This window comes from Saccopteryx leptura, chromosome 6 (assembly GCF_036850995.1).
Source record: "Saccopteryx leptura isolate mSacLep1 chromosome 6, mSacLep1_pri_phased_curated, whole genome shotgun sequence".
Lineage (NCBI taxonomy): Eukaryota > Metazoa > Chordata > Mammalia > Chiroptera > Emballonuridae > Saccopteryx > Saccopteryx leptura.
Window position 1 is genome coordinate 12,689,191 of NC_089508.1, and position 12,195 is coordinate 12,701,385.

At 52.8% G+C, this 12,195-nt stretch overlaps 1 protein-coding gene and 1 pseudogene across 2 annotated transcripts in view; one reads left to right on the forward strand and one right to left on the reverse strand.

Moving 5' to 3' along the window:
* Positions 1 to 1,317: 1,317 nt before the first annotated feature.
* CCDC88C (coiled-coil domain containing 88C) overlaps positions 1,318 to 12,195 on the forward strand; it is a 133,252-nt gene continuing 122,374 nt past the window's right edge. For both annotated transcript variants that reach the window (XM_066388239.1, XM_066388241.1), the window contains exons 1-3: positions 1,318 to 1,539; positions 2,287 to 2,387; positions 9,170 to 9,278. In XM_066388239.1, the coding sequence (XP_066244336.1) occupies positions 1,480 to 1,539; positions 2,287 to 2,387; positions 9,170 to 9,278 (270 nt within the window). In that variant the 5' untranslated portion in view covers positions 1,318 to 1,479. The remainder of the gene's footprint in view (positions 1,540 to 2,286; positions 2,388 to 9,169; positions 9,279 to 12,195) is intronic.
* LOC136375809 (V-type proton ATPase subunit D pseudogene) lies at positions 7,146 to 8,012 on the reverse strand (annotated as a pseudogene).

Sequence of the window (12,195 nt, forward strand, 5' to 3'; positions counted from 1 at the left end):
AAGAAAACCACATAGGCTCGAAGTTTTAGTTCATCCGCAGTCTCCTACTTCCTGTTCCATCACTCTAACTTCCACACTTCTCTTTAGAAACCCCTAACTGTCCATCCATTTGGCTCCTGGGGCCACACCTCCTCGCCAGCCCACAACCTGCGATAAAACTCGGATGCAATACCACCTCTCACCTGCAGATGCCGCAGTCCTAACACTCAATGGAGCCAATTTTCAAATTACTAACAACCCCCCCGCAGCCATTTAGTGCATACTGGATACTTGCCGAACAGTGCGCTAGATGCTTCAGGTCAACCCTGCACCCGTTGGCTCATACGGGTAACTCCTGAGAATTAGATACATTAAATCGTATAAAGTTCTTTGAACAGTGATAATATAGTGTGAAATTATTACCACTCTAAGTTGAGGTGGCAGAGGACAGGAGCTGGGATCTACTGCCGCTGGTTCAGCAGTGAGGTCTGGGCCCAGGGCTTACTTTCCATCCAGTTTGGGGTCTTTGTCCTTTCTCCAGTCGCTTGCCACCAAGATGCTGCTATGCCCCCCAGGTTGGAATCTGGAATTTGGCTCCTATCCGGCAAAGTGGCGGGGGGGGGGGGGGGGGGTTGGGGGGGGGGTGTTGGCACATATGGGCTTGGCACAGGTCGGTGCGGCCACAGAACTTCTAGCGGGCAGCCAGCCCGGGAGGTGGCACTGTGATGCGCAAAAGGTCGCTTCCTTACGGTCTAAACTCAATCCAAATTTTCCTCCTTTGACCTCAGGGCCTGCGCCCCACCTGCCAGAGAGACCCACCGCGGCACGTGGGCGCGCACTGGCCCTCCCGGCGGTGCGAGGGGCCGCACCTGCCTAGGGCTTGCTGTCTCGGGGTCAGGCTCCACTGTGTCGCCGCGTACTGCCGGCCGGAGGCAACCTCGGCGGGGCAGGACGCCCCAGTCCTCCGCACGCACCTGGGGAGGCGCGAGAGGAGGGCAGCGCCCGCACACTCAGGTTGGCACTTGGCGCTCGCTCGGGCCTCGCGGAAAACGCACGCGCGCAAGGAGGCGCCACGTGCTGGGGCCCCGAGCGCGCGGAGGCTGCGCTTGGCGGCCACCCACGTGCGGGCCCCGCCGGGCTCTGCCACTCGGACTCTTAATCCCAAACGCACGTGCGCGCCGCCGCCCGCTCCCCGCGCCCAGCTCAGCCCGGGCCCGGCTGCCGGGCAGACACCGCGAGGCGGCGCACCGGCCGCCTAGGGCTGCCGAGGGGCGGGGCCGCGCCCGCATTGTTCCTCCCCGAGAGGCCGGCCCTCCTCTTCCCTTAGCCCCGGGCGGGGCGCGGGGCCGCCGGAGCCGCGGAACGTGGGCTCGCGCCCCGCCTTTGTCTCCCGGGCGCGAGCTGAGCTGCCGTCGCCCCGCTCCCGCCGCTCGCTGCCAGAGCCGCTTTGTGCCGCGGAGCGGGGGACGGGGGCGCGGAGCCGGCGGTTGTAGCGTCAGCATGGACGTGACCGTCTCGGAGCTCCTGGAGCTCTTTCTGCAGAGCCCGCTGGTGACCTGGGTGAGTGCGCCCGACTCCCCGCCCCATTGTTGGTGCACCGGCTCCTCTCCCGTCCGCCGGCGGTCGCCGCAGACCGGACCCGCCCGGGACTCGGGGGACTCAGCAAGTGTTCTCGGCCGGGGTCGTGGTCCGTACCTTCGGGTCCGGAGGCGTTTCCAACTCCGGAGTCGGCGTACGGGGTGCAGGACCCCGCGGAGCTCCCGGCCCGGGCTGAGAGTGGGTACACCTGTTCCCGCCGGGGTGCTGGGCTGCGGGCCCAGGAGTCAACAAGTTCCGAGTGGTCACCCCGGCCCCTGCAGCTTGACCACTCGGGAAAGGGACCCACTCCCTCAAAATATCCTCGTGTAGTTTTTGAACCCGAGATCAGCCGGTGCATGGCGGTGACGGGTGGGGATTGGGTGTCCGAGTGGGAACATGTACAGGCTGGGGTGGGCACAGTGATTTCCAATGGATCTGGGACGTGAGAAATTTATTGAAAAGTCCCTTTTATTTTTCTTTTCTCTTCTTCTGGGACGCTGGGGGGAAGTGGCGAGGAAGTTTTCCTCCTGCTGTCTCGCGTCCGTTGCCTGGAGCGGGCCGGGAGAGAGGCCCTAGAGAAGGGTCGGCTCGGTGCCTGCTGAAGCGTGGGCGGGCGTTGGGTGACCCCCTTCGGACCACACGGGCCCTGCCCACCTTGGCCCTGGAGAGCCTCAGACTGGGCGCGGGGTGACTTTTCCTGCCTTTCTCTCCTCATCCCTCTCCTCGCAGGTGAAAACTTTGGGGCCATTCGGAAGCGACAACCAAGACAACTTGACTATGTATATGGATTTAGTGGATGGCATCTTTTTGAACCAAATCATGTTGCAAATGTAAGTTGTTGTTACAGACGGACGAAGGACAAAAATGATACTTTGGAAAGTTTAATTTCAAGTTGTAGAACGGGAACCAGAGGTTGCAATGGGAGAGTTCTTTGCACGTGGGGCCAGTGGTTTCTCAGTATAAGTGCCTTTTTGCCGCCATACGTTGGGGTATGAAGAACACCAGGGTGGGGTTGGCAGCTTGTGTGATGAAGGAAATGTGGAATTGAAGGACTGTCAGACACTTGGTGTAGATAGTACAGTTAACTTTAAACTCAGGTACTTAATGTGGTTTAAGCAATGAAACTTTAAAAAAAAAAAAACTTTTAGGGGTCAAGGAACTGTAACGGACAGTGTCTGGTTACAGGAAGTGTCAGGGGTGGGTCGGCAGCATCTGTGAGTGACTAAGGTTTCACTCTTGGTTAGAACACCTGTGTTTCTGAGCTCCGTTTCATTTCATCTTCCATTTTCAGTTGCTCCGTAGCCAGGGCGGCTGGTTAAGTTGCTTCTCCTGAGCTGGATTGCAGGTCACTGTGTTAGGAGAGGCACAGGGAGTCAGAAGGCTGTGGTGCTTTTCTGGAGTATGCATCTTAAACAGGGTCTTGGTGCGAGTTGTACTTGTTAGCATGTATGTGTGACCACATCCTTTCCTGTTGCTGAATTCTGCAGAGCCTGTCTGATTGACAGCCTGCCACATGTAGGTGTTGGCTCCTACTGCCGCGCTCTGTTTTTAACTCAGAAACTGCAAGGGATATAGTCGAACTTAGTGGCAGTGTGATTCATAGGCACTTGAAGGAAAAGGAAACATCCTAATGTTCTCCGTGGGTCAACCGCTTATGCTCACCTCCCCACCTGCAGCTAAGCAAGTTGTCATATTTGAGTATAAACCCTTTAGGTGATGAGAATCCATTTCTTCTGTGGCCCATGCAGGAGAAGGAGGAGTTAGCTTTGGCAGATTCAGAAATTGGTTTAAATAGACTTACCTAAGAAGGTCTGTTTTAAAAAATTTCCCAAGAACATTGCTCTTTTTGTCTCCATAAGTCATGAAGTGTCATGCTGAGGAAGAGACACTTGAATCCTGGTAGTTTTTCTCCCTAAAGCACTACCAATCTTACCGATCCTGTGTTCGGTTAGATTCTAAACGACTAATCTGTTAGCTTTGGCAGCACTTACCCCGGAACATTGATGAGAAGGAGTTTTCCTGGGGTTGTCCTGTGGCATAACCAAGTTCTGGTGATGACCCCTCTATTTTGTTAGACCCCAAAATCACTGGATTCCATTGGTGCCGTTGATCTGCAACCTGTCCTTACCCAAGCCCAAGACTGTTTAATTAAAAAAACCAGCAGTGCCCCAGCCTTTTCATTGGGCTTTTACACCCAGGCTGAGAGGGAACAAAAGCCCTGGGACTGTTTCTCTTTCTTCCCTGACCTTTGGAATTCCTGAAGCTTTTACCACTTGCTTGTAAATCAGGAAAGCCTGTTGGACGGTGCTTTGAGCTATGCCAGCTCATCACTCGTTCACACTTGGCCCATGGCTGAATTCCCTGTGAAGGGCTTCTTCCCTCCCCTTGACAGTTTCAGATGTTATTTTCTCCTCTCTGATTTGCTGAGGTCATCAGTCTAGAAGTGGGAGCTGAGGAGTGTGGGGTCTTCAGGCCTTAGGCAGTGCTTCTGGGTCCTTCTGCCCAGGGCCAGGCACAGAAAAGGGACAACAGGAAGTTGTTTGGGTGGCTGGCTCTCCAGGACGAGGTAATCAGGAGAGAGTGGCACCGATAGCAAGCAGCCTGGCTTACTGATTGGGTGTTCGGGAAGCACTGCCCGGGCTGGTAGAAATAAGAACAGCTGTAGCCTCCGGAAGTAGGTGGGGGTTGACTGAAATCTACAGGAGAACTTCAGGGACAGGTAGAAGTTTTCTGTATATTAACTGGAGTGTTTCATTTTTCAAAACTCATCAAGCTATAACTGAAGATACATGCATTTTACTCTAGTAGAAATTTCCTCAATTAAATGAAAAGCATTCCAGCTAGCTCCAGTGTCAACACCTAGGTAGCCAGCTTGGGATTGGGTCCAGGCATCTCATGCTAGCTGCCTGACGCTGGGCATGGCACTCAGCACCTCAGTTCCCTCCGCTGTAAAACGGAGAGTAAAGTGCCTTCCTGAAGAGATGGTTGTGAGGATTAAATGAGATGATGCACTTCCTAAATGCTAACACAGTAAATGGTGTTAGCGTCAGTTTATCATTCGTGTTGACACCATCTTAACCCAGAAGGGATTTGGGGCACCCTATCAGAGTTGGGCTTCTTTTCTTCAGCTGTCCCCACAGTCCTGGTCTCCCAGATTACTGCATGATCCCTAGCCTTGGCCCTCTCCCGGTGAGATCTGGGGCAAAGCTGGACTCTGGGACCCATGTCCTAGCTCCGCATCTGACACTATACTTAAGCCTCTGATTTTTACTTTTGACAAATGGAGACACGTCAGCTCACTAGCAGGGAAGGTGGTTCTGTGTTATCTCCCATGCTAGGAGCTTCCATTGTGTGCTGCTATTCACCTTTTTTAACATTTTAAAAATTTATTTAGAAATTAAATTTACTGGAATGCCATTGATCAATACGAGTACACAAGTTTCAGGGAAACATTTCTGTAGCATTTGATGATGATGTGTGCTCATCACCCAAAGTCAGATCATTTTCCGTCACAGTATATTTGCCCCTCTTTACTCCACCCCTCCCCCACATAACCACTTCCCTTTTGTCTATGTCCATGAGTCTCATGTTTATATCCCACCTGTGTGGCTGTGCACCTATTTTGCTTAATTCTCCCCAGGTTGGTAGGACCTGAGGAGAGAGAGCAGTATACTAGCTGGGTGCGGGAGCTCAGGTAAGAGGCGTGTTACTTAACACTTCAGAGCCATATGGAGGCTGGCTGGGGCTCACGTGACTGCACCTGGCCATTGTCTCTGGCAACTGAAGAAGGCTGCGGTCTAGTCTCTTGGCCCTGGCCTCCCGGTGACATCAGTGCCTGGAAGCAGGAAAGCCCTGTGAGCTCAGCTTTCAGGGGAGGCCCAGGTCTAGGAGAATTCCTGAATGAAAGTGAGGCATTGAGGTGGCGTGGATGGAGACACATGGGGAACTTGCTGAATAGGTCCTCTGTAAATGCAGAGTCTCAGGGCACCTACTGGTTCCCAGGGGAGAAGATGTCTGATTCACTCTGGACACATTTTTACTGTCTTGTAGGAAACTTATCTAAGAACTTTGACTAGAGCATTAGGCCGACAAGTTCAAATCCCCGGTCTGCCACTTACTAGTTTGTTACCATGGGAAAATTCCTTAAACCCTCTGAGCCTCCATTGCCTGATCTGTAATAAGGGGATGGTGCTGTGTAGATCTGGGAAGGATTGAGAAAGATCTTGTATGTAGAAGGTGCCCAACAAATGTCAGTCATCATTGTTGTTAGAGCAAGGCCCAGAACCAGATTTGTGTGTGGTGCCCGCGTGTACTGTGTATGCTGGTGTGCGTGTATTTATAAGAATAAACACCTTTTGATTGGACCCAGAGTGGAATCTTTCCCTTGATCTAGTTCCTGCAGCATGGAGAGGTGGGGGTTACACATTGGGCCAAATGGGGACAGGCCTTCCTTAAGTCCTTGAGTAGTACGAACGTTCATGTAGGTCCTCGTGCCTCCTGACCATCCAGAGGACGATCGGTTTATTTTAAAAATATGTAAGGAAACAAAAAAAAAAAAAGCAAATGTATGTTCTTACCGTTTCTATAAATTGGTTATCAAACATGATTTTAAGTTAATAAAACTGTAACTGGAACTAATTTCATTTTTTGAAAATAAAACTCACTCCCGGGGGTCAGCGAGCATGAAAAAAACTCACTACTCAAAGGGTTAAGCATACTTGACTTTTGCTTCGATTTTTCCCAGTAACCTTTCTTTACGCTGAGAGCATGAAAGGAGGGAGTATTAATTAACAATCGTGATAATTAGTTGACTTGCTCAGATAGTAAGTGTCAGGGCTCTTTTGGAGTGTTGTTTCAGTTAGCTATTGCTCTACAGAGCTGATGAGAACAAAAGCAGAGATGGTCAGGGCTCAACCCCAACCCTGAACATCCACTGTCCACACGTGTGCTGAGGCTTTCAGCTCCTGGCACTGCTGGGGTGGTCCTGTCTGACTTCAATGAGAGCTAAGACCACAATAACAACAAACAGAAAAAGCCCTGCATGTTCTCAGATCTGCTATATTAAGAAGCGCATTTGTCACTTTATGAAATTGCTTCTTACCTCTTAATGTACTGTAGTCAAGGGAGAATTGCATCTTTAAGGTACATATTTTGCAATGCTGGGTGCACATCTGTAGCTAAAAGCACCTTTGTGGTTTAAATTCTGAATGCCTCCTCTATGCCTAAATTAATTCCCACTGAACTGTTAACCTTGACTTTCTCAGTAATGAATGGCTCCATGAGAAATGTGTAATGTGTATCTTATTACTATGTGAAGACAATCAGAAATGTTGTCACATGACAACTGAGAAGAGGTCCTCTGGTTTCCCCCAGGTAACCCACGTGACTATTTCAGGGGATGCAGAATGAGTAAGACCTGCGGCCGAGTATTGCCCGTGATGAGTGAAGGGATTTGCGTACGTGCAGTGCAGTGTGGGGACGCCCAGCATAGCTATTGAATATTTACTTAACAGTTGAATTTTACTTTATTTTTTTCAAACTAAAATGGTGCCATGTTAGGACTTCTGAATGAACCAGAACAGGAAAGTTCATTCAGACAGAAGACCCTCATCCTTCTCTTCTGCTGGAAGGTTGGGGGGGTCCGTCTCCTCCCCAGCTGCCCTCCCTCCGTCGCTCCAGGTCTTCCTAGGTTTTTCCCTGAGACTCTGTCTTCTCCTGTGTTTTCTTTAACCTGTAGACCACTCCTCGCCCCCTCTCGTGCAGCTCTGTGCTGATGCAGGCAAGGGCGCCTTCAATCCAGGGGATGATGGCGTGTTCCGCGGCATTTGCACGCCTGTTCCTTATCTTAGTAGCTTCATCCAAAGTGACGAAGGGGGGGTGGCGGCGAAGCCAGTTCCACCACTAGGCCCCCTGCTTTGGCACCATCCCTCTTTAATTTAGCCAGTTGTTGCCCGCCTCCAGCTAAACTGGTCGGTTCATAAGGGACAGTTCCCTCATGGTGATGTCCACACGCTGGCAGAGTTAACACCTGCCACATGATCTTTCCTCCCTAGACTCTTCCTTGGGCTTGATTTGCATTTCGGCTAAGTGTGGTACTCAAGTCCCCTGCCGCTCAAGTCCCCTGCCGTGAACTTGACCTCAGCAAGTGAGAAGGCAGCTTCTCTTATCACTTCCCTTGTCCGTGCTCTTTAGGAGGATCCGTTGACGTCGGAGAGTTAAGGCATCAGATTTTTTTTCTTCAGGAGCTTTCGACTTGTCTGTGCTCCTTGGAATCGAGCCCTCATGATGGTCTCTGCCTTTTGCGAAGGGGACAGGCTTCAGTTTCAGGCTTTGCCCTACATTCTGACGGTGACCGTGCAGCCTGGCTTCCCGGCTGGGCGGTCGTGGCTGCCGTAGACGCGGCCACCTGTCTCCCGCGACCAGTCAGCTGGATGTGTCCGGGTTGAGTTGGACATCGCTTGTTTTTTGTAAAAAAGAAATTGTACATTTCAAATGATTTCTACCTGTAGGGTTTTTCTTTCTGTGTCAGTTTTGTATTAATTATTGACTTCGCATGAGCCAAAGGGCATTGAGATTGATTTCCATAAGTTCCCAGCTCCCCTTCATTGGGGGGGGGGGGGGCAGTCTGCTGCAGAAAAAGAGGGAGGCCTGCCTCTCTTCCATCATTCCGCTCCCAGGAGGCTCCGCACCCTTATCACAGGGCTCGGGTGACAGATGAAACCTTGAAGACAACCCTCATTTGAATTAGACATCCCTCCCTGTGTCGTGGGACAGAAGCCTGTAGGAGAGGGCTTTGTTATGAAAAGCAGGAGAGGTGGCCACTCAATTGTCCTATTGAGTCTGTTCTCTTCAGATAGGAAACCTTTTTTTGACACTGAGAATTTTGAGAAATAATCCTGTACACATACATATCTATAGATGAGTGAAATTACAGATCACTTGATTCAGATGGCTGGTTTCATCGCAACCAGACCCGACTTCTGCCTGAGACGGGGAAAGAAATGACGCTTTGGGGGTTTCCCACATGAATTATTCGTGTCTCCGGTTAGCGTTTCCTGTCGGCCGCGTTGGGCACCATCTAGCACCGCAGGCTGATGCTGTTGGGTTTTCAGAGTAGAATTGTGTCCCTGGAATGTAAAACCACAGGCAGGATCAGCCCAAGACCAGTGCTGGTGACAGGAGGGGGAACCCACATGAAGTGGAACGTTAATGACTTTTATTGATTTAAGTGAGAAAGTTTTCCCCCTTTTTCTTTCTCGATAGTTCCTATATTTTGTTTTGTTCAGCTTTTAATCCTTTTGATCCTGAAATGTCATTTTGGGTAGGGTATTGATTTTTGCAGTGTAACTTTGAGAGTCTGCATTGACATTTGGTGATGGTTTATGGGTGCTGCTAGGAGTAGGAACGGAGGTGAGACTGACTAAGCGCCTGGGGTGGCCTCGGGGCTTGCTGTGGGGGCGGGAACGATGCTGCCGGTGGCAGGCCCACCGCAGGAGCCACACTCAGCAGAGCCACGCAGGAGCCCAGGCTTGGAGAGGTCGGCGCCCTGCTGGGAAGGGTGGGGCGGCAGGTGCCGGGAGACGTCTCTCCATCCTCATGTTTCTTCCCCTAGAGACCCCAGGCCTACAAATCAGCGCATCAACAAGCACGTCAACAACGATGTGAACCTTCGCATTCAGAACCTGACCATCCTGGTGAGGAACATCAAGACCTACTACCAGGTAAGGGCAGCGCTCTGTGCCCCGGGAGCTCTGCTCTGCGCCCGGCGGTGTCATCACATCGCTCAGGACGGTTTCCCCACAGGAAGCCTGCAGGAAATGGTGTTCGCGCTCAGGCATCTACGTGCTGGCGCTTGGTGTGGTTTTTCTTTTTTCACTGTTTTTTTGGTGGGAGGGCATTGTGAGAAGGGTCAGATGTTGGATTGCTTTATTTTGTCTAGCAAGTGTTGTGTGAAGGGTGTGCAAGGCATTGTGTCGGTCACTGTGAGGCCGCAGAGCCGAGCCTCAGTTTGGCATGGTGGCCCCCAGCACCAGTCGCATGGGGAACGGCTGGCATGGGCTCCGGGAGGGGCACCCTAACACGGTATCACCCACAGCTCAGCGAGTCTTTGTACGTCGGCAGTTCAAGGAGTTAGAGGAGATAGTGGACCGCAGAAGGGCTGTGTGGGGCCAGGAGTGTAATCGCCAAGCCCCCAGCTTGCAGACGGGAGCACTGGGGGGTCACGGTGTGGTGTCTGCTTGCTGAGTGCTCATCGTGTCTTGTTAGCAGATGGTCGGTGGGTAGGAGGACCTGAGGGGAAGGGCTGTTAACATCTCCATCCCAGCCCTGAGAGGGTCGGTGAGAACCTTGGGTGTTTTATGATCTTTAAACGGCCAGCACTGATGCACTATGGACTTAAACGGCCCCGTAGAACCCTGGTTTTCAAACTTCTTTGCACTAACTTTTTCCCCCTTCATGTGATTTTTTTTTTTTTTTTTTTTAATATAAAGATCTCAGGTAAGCCCCAGCCAGCTAGCTCAGTGGTAGAGCATCGGCCCGGCGTGTGGAATTCCCTGGTTCAATTCCCGGCCAGGACACACAGGAGAAGTGCCCATTTGCTTCTCCACCCCTCCCCCTCTCCTTCCTCTCTATCTCTCTCTTCCTCTCCCGCAGCTAAGGCTCCATTGGAGCAAAGTTGGCCCAGGTGCTGAGAATGGCTCCATGGCCTCCGCCTCAGGTGCTAGAATGGCTCCATTGCTACAGAGCAACGCCCCAGATGGGCAGAGCATCGCCCCTGGGGGGTGTGCCGGGTGGATCCCTGTTTGGGCACATGCGGGAGTCTATCTCTCTGCCTCCCTGCTTCTCACTTCAGAAAAATACCCCCCCCCCCAAAAAAAAAGATCTCAGGTAAAACCCATGGACTCTGATAGACTTGAGTGTTAGGGGATCCTAGTGCCCTCTGCCCAGCCCCCTCCTCTCCCTCCAGGGCATCTCTGTGGGTTCCCAAACCCCAAGGAACATGGTTTGAGAACCACTCCCTGCTCAAGAACAAGTCCAAATTCATGCTGGGGTTTCACTGAGATCATGGACCAGACTCTGCCTCTGACCCCTGTTCTAAGCACTCTGCTTCTTGGGCTGTAGCTTAGCCTTGGTTGGGGGTTAGGAGTGTCCCCTCTCTGCCTGTGTGGTGGTGGCTGGTCTGAGGTCGGCCCAGGGCCCACTGCGAAGCTGACGGGTGTCAGTGCTATGGCGTCGGGCTGTGCGCAGGCCGCTTCCTGCTGAGGGCTGTGCTGGCTGCAGGAGCCCTTCCGACTCAACACAGATTAGAGAAAGACCGGGAGAGGGAGGGCGGACAGTGTCCTGGGTTTTCTGAGGTGGTCGTTTCTGTCCTCTTCCCATTGAGGTCGGGTGCAGGAGAGGGGGTCTGGGGTGCTGGGTGCTTTGCCCGAACGGCCGATTCAGCAGGCCCCCTGTGCTCATTCCACACACTGTTGGTGGCACAGCACCGTGACTCTGAGCAGCCTCTGGGAGGCTTATAATCAGCCCCATCCTTTTCGTTAGCACTGCCACTGTGCTGAGGAGGAGCCGGGGTCAGAGGGGCCGGGGGAGCTCGAACCATGGGACTGAAACGGCCTCATTTCCTTGTCTGAGAGGAGCCACACCCAGGGCTGGGCGTGTTGTACACTGTGTGGCGCTGCCCTTGTGATGGCCGTGGGCAGGGGAAGCTGGGCACGGGCCATGGTGCTGCCATTGAACTCGGGGCAGGGCATGGGGGGTGCTGTCTGTTTACCAGGTACTCGGGGCTTGATTCCTGTGTGCGGGCGCCATTCGTGGTAAGCCGGTGCTTTTGTGCTGGGTGCTCAGTGCCGTGGGAAGCGATGGTGCCTACCGTTCAAGAGACCAGGTTGCCTGACCTGTGGTGGCGCAGTGGATAAAGCGTTGACCTGGAAATGCTGAGGTTGCCAGTTCGAAACCCTGGGCTTGCCCAGTCAAGGCACATATGGGAGTTGATGGTTCTTGCTCCTCCCCCCTGTCTCTCTCTCCTCTCTCTCTCTCTCTCTCTCTCTCTCTCTCTGTCTCTCTCTCTCCTCTCTAAAATGAATAAATAAAATTTAAAAAAAAATAAAAAAATAAAAAAAAGAGACCAGGCTGACTCAGGCTGCAAGGTGGGGACAGAGGACGTCTTGGAGGCATGAGCCAGTTGTGACCTCCGTCTGTCACAGTCAGCACTGGCCACAGTGGTTTGAATGAAGGCCTGTTTCACCAAATTTCAGATGAATCAAAACCAAGGAGATGTCAACATGGGACTCTTGACAGGTGGCCCCCTGCCTCAGGTGTGGCTGGAAGGTAGTAACCTCCCCCTTCCTTACGGCAAGGTGGAGGTGGGGTTTCTGAAGCTCTCCTTGAGCTGCACGGAGCAGCCAGACGCTTGTGTGCGCTATGGCCGGGCCAGTGCTGTCCTCTGGTCTTGCTGGCCGGGCAGGGTGCTGATGGTGATCGCCGGCTTGGACGGTCCAGGTCTGGTTTGGCCAAGGGGGCTCAACACTGCTTGGGACCGTGTCTAACTGCAGGCAGTTCGCTGCTCGTGGGGCCCTGAGTAGAGGTCCCGAACGTGGGGACCATCACAGGAACCATCACAGGAAGCCCACCCTCGGGGCC